The 18,852-nt window shown below is 43.4% G+C and overlaps 1 protein-coding gene across 10 annotated transcripts in view; it reads left to right on the top strand.

Annotated features, from left to right (window-relative positions):
• The window catches only part of LDLRAD4 (low density lipoprotein receptor class A domain containing 4), a 408,545-nt gene extending 389,693 nt beyond the window's left edge, over window positions 1-18,852 (top strand). For 8 of the 10 annotated variants that reach the window (XM_025204743.1, XM_025204744.1, XM_025204751.1 and 5 more), the window contains 2 exons: window positions 7,792-7,845; window positions 8,636-18,852. In XM_025204743.1, coding sequence (XP_025060528.1) covers window positions 7,792-7,845; window positions 8,636-9,178 — 597 coding nt within the window. In that variant the 3' untranslated portion in view covers window positions 9,179-18,852. The remainder of the gene's footprint in view (window positions 1-7,791; window positions 7,846-8,635) is intronic. The other 2 variants (XM_025204745.1, XM_025204748.1) reach the window with 1 other exon arrangement.

Here is an 18,852-nt window from a genome sequence, read left to right as displayed (position 1 = left end):
GTTTTATAAAGAATTCTATTATCAGGTGATCACTGTCCCCCAGATGGCCACCGATCTGTAGGTCCCCTACCATGTCATCCCCCGTTGCCAATACCAGATCCAGTATGGCATTCCCCCTAGTGGGACCATGTACCTCCTGTGTCAGGTGGAGGTCCTGTACACAGGTTAGAAACCTACGTGAACGGTGGGACTTTGCCGTCTGCGTCTCCCAGCAGATGTCTGGGTAGTTTAGGTCCCCCATGATTACTGCCTCTTTAGCTTTTATGACCTCCGAGAGCTGCCTCAGGAGCCCCGAATCTATTTCTTCCCCTTGATGTGGGGGTCTGTAGCAGACCCCTACCACCAAATCCCTTTCTCCTTGCCCCCCATGTAGCCTAACCCACAATCCTTCTACTTCCTCGTCCTTTGATTCCTTCTTGATGAGGGTTGATGTGTATTGCTCATTGACATAGAGCGCAACCCCTCCCCCTTTTTTCCCCACCCTGTCCTTTCTGTACAATCTGTAACCCTCAGTATGTACCGTCCAGTCGTGGGACGAATCCCACCAGGTTTCCGTTAGCCCCACTAAGTCATAGGTGTTTTGTGCAAGCAGGAGCGCTAGTTCATCCTGCTTGTTCCCCATGCTCCTAGCATTAGTATATAGGCACTTGAGCCCTGAGACTGGTGCCTTTGCTGCCTCCCCTCTCCGAATCCCAAGGGGCCCCTTATTTCTTACCTTCTCGTTGCTTACCTGTGCTGTAGTGCTGGCCGCCCCATGGCTTTAAGGTTCTCCGCCAACCTGCATGTGTCCGTATTGAAATGCATCCTGTTTTTGTTAGCCCACCCTTGCAATCTATCCAGGTCTTTCTGCAGTCTTTCGCTCCTTACTAGCGTGCCCACCTCACCCCAAATCTTGGTATCATCAGCAAATTTGAACAGGTTGCTTTTCACCTCGTCATCCAAATCGCTGATAAAGAAATTGAACAGTGTGGACCCAAGGACTGAGCCCTGGGGGACTTTGCTGTCCACTTCCCCCCAGGTCAAATATGACCTGTCCACCACCATGGCATGCCCATCAGCAGCTCATGCAAGCTCCTCATCCTACAAGCCAGAAAATCCCTTCCCCGCCCCCCCCAGTAGTGATGCATATGGGGTGCACAGGGGTGCATGTGCACCCCCCTGAGAGCGCTGGTGCACCCCTTGACAGGCCACACTTCCTGCTTAGGCAACTGGCAGGGGGGCAGATGGGAGTGCCAGTTCCCCCATCCTTGTCGCAAGTGCTAGCTGGGGAGCGGGAGTGCTGGATGAAGTGCCATGGCCGCTTCTAGGAGCGCTGCGGCAATTCAGGTAGCGCCACAGCCACTTCCTGGTCGGTGCGATCAGCTTGCAGGGGGACCCCTGCGGTTTGGGAAATTGTCTGTGGGGGACTTCCCTCTTCCCCCCCGCAGTCGGTGAGATTGGCCATGGCGGGGCATGTGCCCCCCCTGACTAAGGTGGCACCAGTTGCCCGTGCCCCCACCCTTCTACACTTCCCCACTTACACACAGGGAACATGAAGTAAAGAATCGAACAAAGCAAATGGAAAACTTTATTTACAAACCAAATATTAACCAGAATTAAACAAACCACAGAACAGCTTTAATAAGATAACGATACATAATTACTACAACAGAGGAATTTCTTTATACTACTGTAATGATGCATGATTGTGAAAAAATCAATCTAAGCAATAATCATTTCTAACTAAAAGACCTTGGCTCTAAGGAGGATTTTCCAAGCTTGACTGAGAACCAGTGGATGGCAGAGCGTGGATGCATTCTGGCCTGTCCCACACCCAGGCAGGAGCAGGGCTGACGACCAGCAAGTATAGATATGTTGCAAGGAACCCAGCCGTTATTTGCGGGTCCTCCCAGGTCTGCGAGTGCCTCCTGGACTTGGAGCCATTCCTGTTGTGCTGGATGGCCATGGATCTGTCCATAGCCAGACGGATCTGTCTCACCATCTTGCGCAGCCAATGCTTGCAGTCCCTGAGGCCGTTCATGATCCTGTCTGTGCATGGATTGGTGGCAGCCTGCTTCAGTAGCCTGTGTGTCCATGGTGGCGAAGTTGCAAGTGGAGTTGAAAATCAAGAAATGTGGGAAATAGAGTGAATTAAGGATGCTTGGCACTCTAAAAGATGCACTCAGTGAATCTTGCGAAGAGATGAGTGGTCTGCCCAAAATGACCGAGAAGGAGTGCCTGGTCATGAGTGATAGCAGACGCTGAGTTGCTACAACCAAGTGCCACCTGCTTTGGCCACCGATGCACCTCCCAGCTGTGTGTTGTCCGGTACCTCCCTGCACTGCCCACTAGCTCCCCAGGTCTTTAAAGCACTGTCCTATGCTGTCCCCCTCCCCCCTCTTACCTCACAGCCCAGCCTAATTGCAGCTGTCAGTTCAGGTGACAGGTGAATTAAAGGGTCCCCAGGGCTTCACATACTGGGTGTGGAGGTCAAGTTCTGTGGTCTGTCCTTGGAGGAAGCAGCAGGTGACATGACGGAAACCCTGCCACTGTCTTCTCGGCTGGAGCCCCCACAAGTTGCAGCAGTGGTTGGTGATGTCTCAGCAGGCGAGGATGCCCCAGAGGCCTCTGTCCCTGTGTGTTCATGGCAATCCAGTACCTCTGTTACTGGCTGGAGGTATCTAATGGGCCATGTCACGCTGTGGGGTGCCCTGCCACTGTTCTGGTGACATCCCTGCAGAAAGCAGCTCGCAGCATCTTTGCATTGACATGGCACTGGACTGCCATCCTGTTGTGCCCCTGCCTGCCCATTTGCCTGGCAACATCAAGGTAGATGTGCCAGTTGGCCCACAGGCTGCAGACAGACTGGCACGTGACTTAAGGATTCCCCAGCACCAGCACTAGTTTCTTTGTTTCAGAGAAGTTCCATTTGGACCTAGACCTGCGTGCCTTGGTCTGCTCCATTCTCCCCTGAATGTCAGATATCTCGGATCAATAAGGGGTACCCTGGGGAGCTGTGCATTCAATTTATAAGTCTTGAGGTGACTGGGCCAAGGGAAGTTCACTTCCCCTCCCACCCTGTTGTTGCTGTGCAAAGTTTGGACATCAGACACGCTGGCGCTAGGCAGGGTCGAGGGAGGGAGGGGGGGCTCTGCACCAGTGGCAACTTTATATCTCATGAGAATACTTGTTCTGAACATCTTTTACCCCTGCTAGGTCTTTTAGCCCTGTGTATGCCATGGCACAGTAGCAGGCTACTCAGTGAGCCATGTACTGAGAGTTAGGCCCTTGATGGGCACCCACAGGCTCCCTGTCGGGGCATGGCATAACAGCAGGCCACCCAGTGACCCATGTGTGTTGAGACACCGCTCTCAGTGGGACATGGTCTGAACTGCTCAGACATAGTTGGTGAGGGAATGAATGCTGACGGAACTCACCTGCCATTCATAAAGTGGGCACACTTAAGGCTCATGTGGGCTCACAGAACTCCACTTGTTGGGTTTATGTAAAACTGGTGAGTGAATTAATGGCATTGGGGGATAATTACACTGTAGCCAGCTGAAAAGGGATGTTTTAGAGGTGGAGGGGAGCAGGGGTTCCTCATGGCTGTTGCTGGGCAAATTCGGGGGATTTTTTCTGGGCACACATGAGCTGTGCTCTGCGACTGTTGCAAGTTTTGGCGCCGGTCAGCGGTGTTCACCAGGGCTCCTCTCCTGGCCTGCTAAGGTTGTCCTAAAACATTCATTACACACAAATACCTGCAAATTGTAGCGACACTTGGTGGACAAGGGTGCTCACTATACAAAATGTTTAGCGACGCCCAATGGATATAGGGGCTCACAACACATCATTTCAGTGAATTACCATGTACACGTGACATTAATGGCTGCACCATTCCAAGTTACGTCATCGCAAACTAAACTACATTGGGATGAGGATTAGTTTATGATGATGCAAACTTACTTAAATCACCAAAAACTTGCGTATGTGTAAAGTGTGACAATATAAAGCCACACAAAAGGGCAATTTTTGTCACATGTACAAGTGCCCCACAACAGTTCTTGATGGGAGCAATAAGGGACATGCCTCTTGTCTGCACTTCTTGCATGCGTCATCCTCTTGGATCAGTGCCGTAGTGTTGGGCCTCAGCTGATGGAGCGGCAGGAATTGGGACTCCTATACCTGTGCAGGGAGGCTGTTCGATTAATATTGTGTGACAATTACCATGCTTCAGCAGACTCCACCCTCGTGTATCATCATCCCCACGCTGAAAAATGGTGGTGGGGCACTTTAAAACTAAAGCTCTTAGAGCTGCGCTAATTAAAGTGCCCCACATCCTGGAGCATGTCTATGAATGCCCTTGGAGCCAGGCCCGAGAGGCACCAGCTGCCTTACCCAAGTCAGATTTGACTTAAAAATCGCATCTTCTGCATTTAACAAAAATACCTGAACAGTTTATTAGGTAAGGAAAACTGTTTATGTTTTGTTTCTGTTGATCAACTGATGGATGAAAATAAGGTATAGATGTCTTTTTGGAATTGAATTATTATATTGGATTGAAAGAGAGGGAGAAAGAGAGAAATAGCAAGAGAGTGAGAGTATAAATACAATACTGTAAAACATTCTCTTCATGCAACTTTAGCGGCCATGGAAAGGACGTGTAGAAACATTTGGCTGGCAGAAAGAATGAACTTGTTGCTTTCATCTGCTTGCTGGCAGGTGAAATCCACAAATCGGAGGGTATGGATAGTGAGGAGAAAAACCTTTTTAACATGTTCCTTTTTGTTGGGTGTAATAATGTCACAGAATAGCAAGGTAGTTGAAAAGACCTTATATGGGACGTTAGGCCAGGTCAGAATTGTCTCTCCAAACAGATGCCTCCTTTCATAGTAAAAAAGAAGTATTTTTAAGGTGGCGTGGACTCCACTCAGGGCACTGAAGTACATTCACTATTAAATTAACTTAGATGTATTTTTTAACTTTATTTATTCTACTTCAGGAAGCCTGTAACAAATTGAGTGTGCTGTGTTAGATAAAAGAGCATGGACCCTATAGATAGTCCATATTCAAGGTCCATTCTGAACCCATGTTCCATCAGGCCAGTGAGATGGTATGCCAGTGTTTGTAGCGTACAGCACACGAGGGAACTAAGTGTCCAGTATCACATCTGGCTGCCTTTGCTTCCTTACCCTGATGGCTAGGTAACCCACTCACAACAGGGTTGGTTGAGGGCAGTTTCTAGCATCAGTGGGAGCAAAGCCTAAACTCATGTCTTTGGATCAACAGTTAAACATCTTGTCCCTGCGCTCCCTTGGACATACAACACCTGACATTCAGCATAAGAAACTTCCCTGTCTTAAACTATTCGTCAAATGTATAAACTTTAAAGTTATGAATGAGGCTATAGGGGGCATTGATTGTAGCCATGTTGGTCTAAAGGCATAGGTAGACAAAACTCTTGGAGTATAGGAGATATCTTTTATTAGATCAACTAAATAGTTACAAAAAAATTTTATCTTTGCAAGCTGTATGCAGTCTTTTCTCCCTTCTCTCCCCCTCCACTTCCTGCCCTCCCCCCAGTTTCTGTCCTTTTCTTGTTCTCTTCCTCATTTGGCACTTTCTCTCCCCAGCCTAATTGCAATTCTTTTAAATGAGCATTTCATTGTTTTGGGGCAGCATACATCTCTTTTCCTGTTCCTTTAGAAATGTTTTAGAGCTGAGGAATGCAGAGGAATCATACTAATATCCTAGTCCTTTTCTCCCTATGTCCCATGTTTTGTGATGAGGGTTTAGTGGTTACGTACAAGTAGGAGTCGTGCGATTATGTTGGTACAGTTAAGCCCGACCAGTTACATGCATATAGTTCCCTCTGTGGATGATAATTTCCAATTATTCAGAAATGAATGTATCCATACCTACAGTGGTTTAAATTCCCATGTTTCTTTACATTTTTTTTACCATGTCAGTGAGTCCTATATCTAGTCCATATACTTCTACCTCAGGCCACTGAACATGGAGATGGCTCCAAAGGTAGGTTGGATAGTATTACAATTGTCAGGTGCCCTTTGCAACCAGGACAGACAGACATTTTATGTGCTAATGACTTCAGCAGAAGAAAATGAACTGTCTTGTTGTTGAGGGGATCTCTTGGAGTAGCTCAGTTCTGGGGAAGTTTACCTTCTGAGTGACACTGTTTCTGCCTACTGATAGCATCAGCCTTGATTATCCTGATGATCTGTTAATGATGTACATATAGCCAGGTCTCAACTAGAAGGAGTGGGATAGGTTTTCTTCTTCTCACCTTTACAGCTAAGCTTTATGTAGTATAGTTTGCCAACCTTATATAATCAGCCTTATCCTCATCTCAAATGGCATATATGAGGACATTAAAGTGCGTCTCCCAGCACCTGACTGAAAACAAGGCAAGTTGCCATAATTCCTTTGAAAAAAAAGAGAAAATTCAACTGTAGGGCTAACTGGTTTGCCCTTGGCGAGACCATGATTCTGTAGAAGAGCAGCACTCTTGACATTAAGCCAAGAGACCTTCCTTCCTGCCTGTTAATGAAAGAACACATTTCCCTTCCTTCCATTTGAGTGTTTAGTATGAGCTTATTAAGAATATTTCTTTCTTTCTCCTAGACATGTGCTTTCTCTGTGGTAAGGAGTAGTTATGCAGTTTTTTTACATTGGAAAGGGCTCAGAAATGATCAAAACCAAATTGATCAGTAGGAAATGAAGAATTGAGTCAAAATGGTTTCCTGCTAAAGGTAATAAGCATGCATTAAGTTACTGAGGAAGGGAACTGAGGCAAATGAACTCAAGGGATATTCCTGAACTTTTCTTCATGTAGAGAACAAACTGCATGATATGATGAGAAAACAGGAAGGGGAGATTTAAAAGATCAACCCAAAACAGACAAGCCTGCTAAACCAATGCGTTTCTTTTCTGTTCCTGAAGTTTCTTACATCTCTAAAATTGCAGAACTTGACTCAGTTCTAAGGAAATTGTTATGACTAAGACACTTCAGCAAAGCCAGTTGCCTCTTAGAAATATCTTTTTGATTTTGCTGCATTTAGATTGAATTTCTGTGCTTTACAGCTTTTCTTCTGTGTTCTTTTCAGCTCCTGATGTTTTCTAGTAAAATAAAGCCATTAAGGTAGTTATTGCCATTCTAAAAAATAATTGAAAAGAAAGATAACAATACACCTTAAGCTCTTTCCCCTTATTGACATTTTCTTCTTATACTTCTGTAGTGCCTTCATTCTGCCTTTAATATGTAGAAATTCAGAAAATGCTTTAGTGTAGTAACAGAGAAAGTCCTTTATGGTGAAAAAAGCCTGCTACAGGTGAGGGAGCCAGGATTGAGGATTGGAATTGATGGATAAAACCTTGGTTACTGTGGATGGTGACATTTGCACACTGGGCGATCAGCTCTTGAATTGACCAAAAAGTTCCTGGATTTGGAATGGGACTGGGTGTGAGTGAGAGAGCCTGAGAGTTGTATTGTTCAACTAGATGACTTTTCTGTAGTAATTTGAAAGGTACATCACATGGGACTAAAGGACAAAAGGCATATAGGCAAATTTATGCCAGATCAGAGGATCCCACTTGAACTTTAAATACCATTTCGCTCACGTTTGTCTGGTTTGCACTGTAGTTGTGTGTTCAAAGGAAGGGGGGGCGGTATACTTTTTAATAATGTTTCTTTGAATGTTATGTAACTAGCTGAAAAATGCCGATTGTGCTCTGAGCTGAAGTAAGAATGTGCCAGAAGTTAATTCTTCTCTTCTGTTGTTTTCTTCCTGGTGGTAGGAAGGGTGCTTGTGGCCTTCAGAAAACTCAGTGTCACGACAGGGTGCTTCAGAGGTATGACATACTTCCTTAGTAAGCTTTAGTGATTTGCTTTATTGTTTCATTTGCCCATTCTCAGAAAACTTTGGTTGGTTGGTTCACCTGCTGCTTGTCAAGTAAGTCTTTACCATTTGAACCAGGGCTGGGGATGGGAAGATCCACAGAAGTTCTGATGGGCATAACCATCTTGCAGCTGGCAAGCAGCTAGGTACCTAGCGCACACCTCGGGCCTGTCAGGATCCTCCTGTGTCACCTGAGGGGCAGGACCCAGTAAGCATTCTCAGTCAGAGGAGAGAATAAGTCTCCCACTACCTGTGCAGGTGTTTTAATCATTGAGCTTGATTCTTTCGTAAAGCAAGATACTACATTTTAATCTCTCCCATGGAGAAAGACAAAAAATCAGTGATGGGAGATTTTTCTTAAAGTTACAATTCATTTCAAGAATGGAAAGGGAAATAACCTTACTGAATGTTTTTTTTACATGAACAAACAGAGTCTGTCCCCATTCTTTTCCCCATGCAATTTTTTTTAATTCAACCAAGAGTTGGAGGAACACCTTAGGAAAATCTCTTCATTTTTTAAGCTATTCAGAAATGGCTGCTGCTAGATTCTCACCCCACTTCCAGCTCTGCTTTGCTAGTATGTGTGTGCACGTGCATGCAACACTTTTTGTTGGTTTAGTCTGTGTCAGCTAGGCTGTCAACTCCATTTTCTTTATGTTGGTTTTTAACATGTAATTAATACCCATAAAGCTTTGTTGTATGATGTTTGGAAGTGGATTCACCTCTCTGTCTTTCCTTTTCAGATCATGTATGCTCCAAGATCCAGGGACAGGTTTCCCGCCCCGTCGTTTATGCAGCGGGACCGATTCAGTCGCTTCCAGCCAACCTACCCTTACATGCAGCATGAGATTGACCTTCCTCCGACCATCTCCCTCTCTGATGGGGAAGAACCACCACCATACCAAGGGCCATGCATGCTGCAGCTCCGGGACCCAGAACAGCAGATGGAACTCAACCGAGAGTCTGTCAGGGCACCACCCAACCGAACCATTTTTGACAGTGACCTGATAGACATTTCAATGTACAACGGGGGCCCATGCCCACCAAGCAGCAATTCGGGCATAAGTGCAACCAATTACAGCAGTAATGGAAGGATGGAAGAACCGCCCCCAACCTACAGTGAGGTCATGGGTCATTACCCAGGCTCCTCTTTTTTCCATCACCAGCACAGCAATGCACCTCCTTCATTGCAGAGGGGGAGCAGACTTCAGTTTCAGCAGAACAATTCAGAGAGCACAATAGTCCCTATTAAAGGCAAAGACAGGAAACCAGGAAACCTTGTCTAAGTCCCTTTCCCAGGTGCATTTGAACTGAAGACAAACGAATCAAACAGGGCCGTGGTGGAAAGTCCCCAGGCTCCTGTGCACAATGTTGTTAGTTTCATGTGGTACAACTTAGTAAAACCAAACGTGCAAACCAGTTCTTTGTTTCTGATTCCTTTCAAGGGAACTGCATGCAAAGTGGATCGAGATAACACAAACTTCCATTCAGTTTGGCCGCGAGCAGTGTTTCGGGGGAAAAATATATTATTATTTTTTTTAAATAAACTATTTGAATTATTTAATTCTAAAAGGAAACTTAGCACAGATATGAGGCTTGTACAGCCTGTTTTATATTAACTGAATGGCAGAAAGATGATGACAAAAAGAAAGTTTTACTAGTAAATGGGGGAAGAATCAGCCAGTTTGCATTTTTCTCCCAGGGTGTGGAATTTTTTTTTTTTTTATATGAATCAAAATTCCTGTTTTGTGTGCCAAGGTATACAGTTGAGAAATTAGATGAATGCAAGGAGTTAATTTGTGTTGTGATAAATGTGTTTTTAAAAAGTTGCACTATCTTAATGTTAAAAAAATATATATATATGAGGGAACTGTTTTACGTGAAGTTCTTCTATATGTTGTCTTTTCACCTGTGGAATAATGATTAGGCCCCGGGAGTGATCTGGAGGAGCTTGCCCTGGTATTTGTCACAGAAAGGGGTTTGTTGGATTTAGCCTAATGTCTGTTGCGAAATACAGTGACACTTTACATGGTGTTATCTTTGCAATAATTTGCATTAAAATAACAGTGCATCAATGAAGTGTCTTGGAGACTTTTGGATGGAAGAAAGCAAATATGAAATTCCAGCATTTCACATAATTTAGATTGTTTTAGCTATTATGCAGCTAGGCTATTTGTTTCATTTTCAAGACAAAAATTCCCAGACACGCTAATTTATATGAATTATAACAAAATGCTGCCATTTCTTCTCCTTTTCACAATGCAGTATCAGTGCTTAAGGTTTTAGAGATGTCTTCACTGTAGCCCAAACTATATTTAGTCACCTATCCTGACGTTATGCAATAAATTGTTTAAAAATGCAAGGTGTTTTTTCTTCTCCTGTAAGGCTGTTAACTTACATGACTCTGTTGTGCTTTAGATGGTCTGGTTGTCTTTTAGTGATTTAATTCTGTACTGGAGATCCTAGTGGAGCTCAGTAACCACATCCCCTCCTATGCAGTTTCTGCAACACATTTGATACTTTTAACTAGGCTAGGGATGTTGACTATGGTTTCTGCAGCATTAGAGTCGTTGGAAGTGACTTGGGAGCACCAGTTTATCTCGCTGCAGGCGTGTAGCATATTGCTGTGGGCCCAATCCTGCAAATTCTCAGTCATGCATGTACTTTTACTGAAGCTTGGGGTAAAGATTATCCACATATGTAAGTGTATGTGGGATCAGGCCTGTTTTTTTTGTAATGCTGGTTTTAAAGTTGTTGGAAGATTGTCTGTTGAATGTTGTTTTGGGGATTACTTCCCTGGTCAGTTTCTGTGTTGAAGCTAATGCAAGAATTGGAAGGCAATTGGTGAATGGTGATAGTGACTTCAAGAGCACACAAAAAAGCACAACATGCACTTAAAATGCATTTCGGAAGTGGACTTCAAAAGAAAATAAGAATCTTTAGAGTCTTAGTTTTAATATTCCTAATATATATGTATAATAGAGTTTTCACTTTAAGATCTCACTTTTTTCTATAGTCTTAAGCCTAGTGCTTTGTTAACAGCAGCAGCCAACGAGTGCATCAAATGCACTGTGGAAAAGTACTGTACTGTAGCACCTGTTCCAGTTGTTGGAAGTTGGATTTCTGCATGACTTCTGCACATTAGAGGGTTAGATTTGAAACTGATTGCTGAAGTGAATCTTTGATCTATGCAGAGTTTTAATGCCAAAACAGTGTGTGTGTTTGCGTGTATGTGTTTGTTTTATGGATCTCTGTATAGGTCTTATTCTAGCTTAAAAAACATTAGAGTATAATGAATAGATGGACCCATTTATAACTGATCAGAACCTTCTTGTTTCTTGATCCGAATTGCCCCTGGTAATGCAAAGTGAATGCTCATTTCATTTCTGTAGATGTATGTGAAACGAGAGGCTGGAGACTCATGACTAGATTCAGCAGTTTCCTTTACTAATACCCATAGAACAGATGTAAAAGGGAAGACTGGGCAGCTGTCTGCCAGCTATATCTCTTGCCTCATACAATTTCTGGGAGTAAAAGTGTTTGAAATGAGAATTTTACAGACAGCCTGCAGGTTTTGGCTGGTGGCATTAATTCACAGCTTAAAAATAGAAAGTTTCTTGTTGAATTCCAGGGGAACATAAAACCAAGCCACTAGTCAGATCTGCCCATAGAGATACTTTGTTCTTGCCTGAATAAAGATTGTTGAGGCCCTTAGGGCAGAGAACAAATGGACCTCACTTGTCATTCTGTCCTGGCTCACCTGGGCCAAGAAGAGGGCAGGTCCCCAGGCCTTGGCATTGGAGCAGTTTGAATGCAAGCTTTCCTGTTGCTCTGCAGGTCCTTTGAAAGGCTGTGTCCGTTGATTTCAAAGCCATCGCTTGAAATGCCATGTATGTATAACTATCAACATTAATGTTAAGCTTCCTGAGTTGTCTATTCCGTTTCCTTGAACTAGGGCTACAAATGTTTCAAAGGAAACAAGCATTTCATCAGCTCTGCAGCAAGGATTTTTAGGCTTCATTCTGAGTATATCTTCATGGACACTAGTCATCTATGAATCTCTTCTGTGAATGACCTCAGTAGCACAGTGTTACCAAGGAGTCCTCTCTTGTTTTTGTGATTTCTTTTCTTTCTGTTCTTAGAGAAGAGAGAGCACAACAGTATGAGTGGAACTGAAATCTGAAATAGCAAACCAGAAAAAATATTAATCAGTCACCGTCGATCTGTTCAGCTTCAAAAATGGAGGCAAATTCTTAGCTGCACTTCTGGAGGATTCCCCTTTAAAAAGACTTTGGGTTCTTGAGGTCGTTAGCCTTCCAAGCCACCTTTTTAACTATTAGGTTTATATATGCTCTGCAGCTTCTTATATTAATTAAATCTGCAAATACATGGTATGTTTTATATGCATATGGTCACCTCTTGTGTAAACTGCAGAATCATTTGAAGAATCAGTTCAGCAGGTCCCTGCCCTCTTTCCAATAATCTGTCTTTCCCGAGATTTATTCCAAAACTTCACAATTTTGAGCAACTTTCAGTGACTATCACCTTATAAAAATTAACCTGGCCAAAAAATGAAGGGTTCCCTCTTCTCCCCACCACAGATTTGGAATTTCTGTTCTGCCCCAAATTAGCTTTGTGAGAGGTCCAGGGTGGACAAGATTCAGATGTGGGTTAGCATGGATATCTTATTGCAGAAAGTATTTTGCTGGTCTTTTAGGGCTAGGAAAGGGAATTTTATGTCAGAAGAAGAAATTCCTAACTTCCCTGTGGGTTATGTAGCATTTACTCCTAGCCTTGGCATTCTAGGGAAGTGCTTGTAGCCTATTCTTAGCGGTTTGTTTGGGGTCTTCCTAACCTTGTACAGTTGGCTCTCATCTCTGAGGCACCTGACTTAAGATACGAGCGAGAGAGATAGGAAGAGTTGTCCAAACATAACCATCATTCTTAAGCCAGCCCTTCTGTAATGTGTCTGGCTTATACAGGTTGCGTTATGCTGTGGTGTGGTACAAAGGTTTATTAGCAGTTTGGGATGATTTCCATAAACTCCGCTCATTGTTGCTGGTGAGTAAAGCCAAACTCATGCTGATACCATTTTACCACACCACTGTTGTTTGTTGTGCATGTGAGAACATGCATATCCATCCCATGTCTGTGGTCTTAATAAAGATTGAACTTTTCTTATCTCTGTTTCTGCAGCCATGGCATTCAGGAACTGTGGATTAAATTATTTTTATGTTGTGTTGCCCTCCGCTCAATTCTGCCCACCCATCCATCGTGGCCGGGGGGCGCTTCTGACATTCCAGATCTCTGAATCTTAGTGTCAGATGAGAAGGAGCCTGCTGCTAAGATTTTTCCAATGAATGTGCATCTAGTAAAAGTAGGAATTGAAGTAGCCCAGTTCAATAAGGCTAGGGAAAAAAGCTTTATCCTGCGAAAAACTCCGAGTGCAGGCTTTCTGGTATTCTGCTATGCAAAGCATTCATTTCTGGCCCTGGCAGTAGTGAGACTTCAAATCTTAAAACTGTCACCTTCATTTGTAAAGGGATGTTTGATAGTTTAAAAAATGATTGATTATTAACATTTTTCTGACTGAGACCTGCACACTCATGGTAACTAAGGCAACCTTGCTTTACAGGCAGAGGAGTACAAAAGAATAGTGCCAATAAAAATATATTCACTCTAAAATTCTTCTTAAAAACATTTTCTCTCAAGAGTGAGACATAAACTAGACTTCTGCCTGTGTGTTCTTAAGTATTTCTTAGGATCTGGACCTCTGCCATTGTCCTAAAAACTCTCATTGCTTCACTGCCCTTGAGTCATGACCAACCCAGTACTGTGCATTTGTGCTCAGGCTGTGGACAGATGTATACATACCCCGATGCAATTTAAATCAATGTTCTCTACCACTGTATACAACAGGATCAGGAATGGGATCATAAGCAGGTGTCCCAGAGTAGGTCACATAGTAGACAGCTCTTACTGTGCCTTCCTGCCAGGTAGTGGCTGAGCAGGTGCCCTTAGCAAATGGCTATCCCAGAGTGATATAGACAGATGAATTTCTACCAGGAATGTTTGATCCTGGATTCCTTTATGAGTAATTCTCTACCAGTTTGGATGAAACAACTCTGGTTTAGGGGTTAGTGCTGTCTGTCTGCTAATTGTTTTTCACTGGTATAATGCAAGTCAGGCTGATGTAAATGTTTCCTTTGTCCGTGCCCTTGTACACTCACATGCGTGCTGTCTGTCTGGTTATCCAAATATTAGTGTTACTCTGTAATCTTTTTCCAGGGATGCAGTTGGGGCTTACTTAGTGGCAGAAATGTAGTTTACAATGTCCCTTTAATCCTACAATAAACTCTGTTAAATCGTGCTGGTGAACACTGCTCTATCACAGGGCGGTGGCACTGACCAGGCAAATAGTGGAAGTGTGAGAAGCACTTTTTTTTTTCTTTTTTGTTGTTCTCTTCTTCCCCTCTCATAGGACATCGTATCCTGCTCTAACCAGGTGCAGAGCTTCTGCTGCTCAAGCACATGTCCCTCAGTTGGTGCGGGCACCACTTCCATCCAACAGCTCTCCTCTTTAGGATGGGTTTGAAACAGTCTGCATGCTCGTGGGCCTCCCCTGTTAGGATCCCGTTTGTACCAATAGGCAGTAATTAAAGCTGTCACAGAAGCATGTTCTCTCAACATGTCATACTAGTGATCCTTGGGATGGCATTGGCTCAGGTGTCAATGCTGTCCAACTGGGCTGCACATGACGGGTGAGGGTTCAATTCATGGCTCTCATCCAGCTTCTGCTTTCGCCCGTCATGGCAGCTAGGGTTTCCAGGCTCCCTGTCCACCTTCCACCTCCTGCCCCTGGGGCTAGCGGGGGGTGGTGTGGTGCAGCTTGCTATGGTGGGGGAGGCCATGGCCTGGGGTGTCTGTGTGGCACAGCATGGTGCTGACGGGGGCCTGCGGCTCTCTCTGATGCAGCCCTTGCTGGTGCAGCCTTCAGGGCTTGTGGCCCCCGGCTGCTTGGTAGTTGGACAGCCCTGCTTTAGGTGACTTCTAGTCTTGTTTCACATAAGGACAGCTAAAAAGATTCTTGCTAAGCCTGTCTGGCCTTTCCTTTTGCTGTATTGCCTGCTTGCTGTGTTGCACACATGCTCCTAAACTAACTCAAGGTGTCTCACTTTTGTTTCCGACCCTCATAGAGAGGCATTGCTACGGAATAGCTTAAAATCTGGAGATGCCCTTATAGCAACGTTTCTCATGTAAAAAGCCTTTGTGGGGGCTTGTTTTACTTGGCTCAAACAAATTTCCCTTTCAAGTGTGTACCTCTCATAATGGAGCGCCAGTTTAAAATATCAGCCCAGGATCGTCTGCAAATTTTATCCCAGTTCTGTTCTTTAACCTAACAGCGTAGCTACATTGCTGAGGGATGTGATTTTTTTCTTCTCCTCACCCATATTGTTAGCGAAATGCTAATATGGGCACGCTTCCACTGGCAAAAATGTCTTCTTCCCTGAATAGCTTACTGTGTTCAGGGATTTGGTACGAGCTAGGCTTTCTCCATGAGGGGTGTTTGCCTGTGTGTGTATGTATTGGCAGTCTCTTCAAGTGTGACCGATGCCTTGGTAGAGATGAAGTGCTTTATCCAAACAGTAACTATCAATGCAAAATTTTGGAGCCTGTTGGTGCTTTGTTAAATCAGCCACTAATATTTTGTTTTTAATGTGTATTTAATGGCTACCGAAGCCACATTTGTCATTGGTCTCTTTGCATTTCTCCTGCTTTCCCAGCAAGGCAGGAGAGGTTGAACTCGGCTTGTGCTGGAGACATCTAAACTCCCTTCTGCTTTGTCATTCTCCACATTGTTTTTAGTATGGACACAAGGAAAGCTAACCATGCTCATGTCGCTGATGCTAAATGAGTTTGCATTGTAAAAAAAAAAAAAAGAGAGAGAGAGAAACAAAGGGAAAAAATAACCTATAACAAAACCCTGCTTGTATACAATTTCCTGTCCGGGATGACTGTTTGTTATTTCTTTGCTGCTTTTAATGGTTTGGTATGTGAGCTTTCTGGAACAGTGTTGGTGTGCATTAGGATCTTGTGGGTCACAGCACTGTCTTTTTTCCTGCATCTCCTGACTCCACGGTTTGTGCTTGTCTGTCTGCTGTGGCAGAAGTGTTAATAAGGATATACATAGTTATACTTTTGAGGAGGTTTGCATGTTTTCTCATTTGCAAGAAACTAAGGTGCCTCATGTTCAGGTCTGAGCAGATAGGAATCCTCTTGCACTTACAGGACTCATCCAAAGCCTGGAGAAGGCGTTGGGAAGATCCCACTGAATTCAGTGGGCTTTGGATCAGGCCATATGCTCCCACCTTTGTCGTGCCTGACTTAAAATGGTGCTTTTTCAGTTGTCTGTCTCTTCTGTTTTTTCTTTGTAAGGTGCTGTGTATAACTTGAATATATTATGCACATATCCTACCCAATGGGTAGAACAGACAAACAAACAAACAAGACTTTGTTAATACTGTAAGATAATGTATAGATGATACCAATTTTAACACAAAAAATGGCATAGAATTTGTGAATGCCGACTTACATGCTTGGTCCTCTTTTGTAAGAAAATTTGCAAATGAATGCATACAAATAACAAAAAAGTCTATGTAATTTATTTTCCTATTAAAATATCAATATATCACAAGGGAAAGGAGAAGTTTGAACAAATGGCTTTTGACTAGCCTGTGTATAGCCCATGGGTTTTTGATGCATCTTTGCTGTGAAGATCATGCTTTTTTTTTTTTCTCTCTGTGTGTCACTTTAAGGAAAATGAAAAAGAAAAAAAACAAAACAAACTAACCTCTGCAGCTTTAACCTTGCCATTAGATGCTTCTTTTCTGTGTTCTTGTCTCACTGTTGCTGAGTTGGACCAGTATTAGCTATTTCATTTCCAGTAGGTATTTTATTTATTACTACCCTCGATAATAGCTGTACTTAACTTGAGGTGGGCCCCAGCACCCCACTTGCCCCCTACAATCCTTCTATCCACACCCTGTGACTTCGAGAGAAGCTTGGATAAATAGGGACCTGGAGCCAAGCCATCCCTGCAAAGCTGACGCTAGGCCAACTAGGAGTAGTGCAAAACCAGCCGGCCCTTGTCTTATGCCTGTAACCCTCCTTTTCTGTAGTATTACAAAGACTTTGTCTGCACTTTGTGATTCAGCGATCTGTGCTCCTGCAGGTGTACAAGGTCCAAATGTAGCCAAGAGCAGCTGCCATCTGCTCCAGCCTTACCCTTGTTTGAAACAAGGGCAAGCTGAGGGGGTGAAATACCACTTCCCTTGTCCACATTTTGTGTGTGTAGTACTGCAGCTATGCTGATTGCTGAATCAGGGTTGATACCAAGTATAGACAAGGCCTAAACCTGCCCAAATCCAGTAGGAAGTGGTTTTAAATTTTTTGCCAATGTAGTGACATCGGTTCGGGGTGTGGTTCTTGTCAGTGACATTTCTATACTGACAAAAGCCTTCGCAAAGATGCAATTTTATCTGCATAAATAGTGCTTTTGCTAGTAGAGCTTGTTTTGTTCAGGGAAATGCTATAAGTGGTATCCATGAAAGCACTCTTTTGCCACTATTAACTGCATCTTCACCGGGATGGTTTGCCAGAATACTAGCAAACCCTTTCTGCGGTGCAGTAGGTCTAAGGTTTCGATTTTTGTTTTGAGGGGGGTGCATAATAGTTTTTTGGGTTTTTTTAGATCTGAGAAGAACAAGAGTAGTGTCCCACCGCTTGGCAGATGTGGTGTGCATGGCAAAGCCTGTTGACAGTTGGGTGCTACAGTGTCTCCACCCCTTTGGTTGTCTGTACCATGCTCATGAATGCTTTTGGCATGGCTTGTTAGATAAAGTGAATACCTCAGGAAAACAAACACAAAGTTCTAGTTTAGAGAATTGCAGATACTGTACTTATTTTTTTAAACTCTGTTTAAAAAATATCCCAGGAAGGTAGATGATAGAAGAAGCTTAGCTTAACTGTTGAGGACAGAAGAATCCGCTCTAATGAATTGATGCCACCTAAACTTTCGTAGACACTCTTTGTCACTTTGTAGCTTTTTATACTCATCCGACTTCAACCACAGATGTAACTTAGCAATGTGTTGGGATGCGTTTTGAGATGGCATTTTTTTGTTTGGTTTTCAGATATCTAGCTCTGCTAAAGCTCAGGAGGCCTTATACAAAGCCCAGTGAAGTCAATGGCAAGACTTCTATTGACGTCACCTGACTTTGGATAAAGCTCATAGCACTCAAGTATATTTTTGGAGTAGTTCTGTAATGGGCTAACATGACTTCTCTATTGACCTGAAACTTCAGCTATACGTTCGTCTGTAAATATCTTTTTAAGAAGCCCTCTAAGGAATCGTGTACCTGAATGCTGATCATGTTCTTTTCTGTTTTTCTTCCCCTTGTTTTGCTTTAAAGAAAGGTGTAGGTTTTGTGGCCTTCACAACCTTGCAGATAGCTCTCTCCATCCATCTACACTGCACTGTTCTATCCCAGAAAGCATGTCACACCCCTGAATATGGATACTTTACAATTGTCACTTGTTCCCTTGTCAGTCAGGGCACAGAGTAAATATTTTGCAAGTACATCTTGCTGGCCATTTCCACATTTCTATTTGCACTGCAGTATAATTTCTGAATAAAACCCAGCCTAAGAATGCCACTTACACAGTATACATATGCAGGGGAAATCTAGAGTATGATTTACAATAACAAAACTTGCATACCGAGTGGACCAAACAAGATGTTGTCTCCTTTTAAAGTCACTAATCTGCTTTGAAGCTGCAGTGAAAAGATTAGAAAATCTATTTAAAGTGTATTCGTAGCTCTGTGTTCACACGTTTCCATTTACTGCAAAGCACAGCAGGCATTCATACTTAAAAAAAAAAAAAAGAAAAAAAAAAAGAA

Source organism: Alligator sinensis, unplaced genomic scaffold (assembly GCF_000455745.1).
Source record: "Alligator sinensis unplaced genomic scaffold, ASM45574v1 scaffold515_1, whole genome shotgun sequence".
Lineage (NCBI taxonomy): Eukaryota > Metazoa > Chordata > Crocodylia > Alligatoridae > Alligator > Alligator sinensis.
Note: the sequence above shows the minus strand (reverse complement) of the source record. Positions and strands in the feature narration are given on the sequence as shown.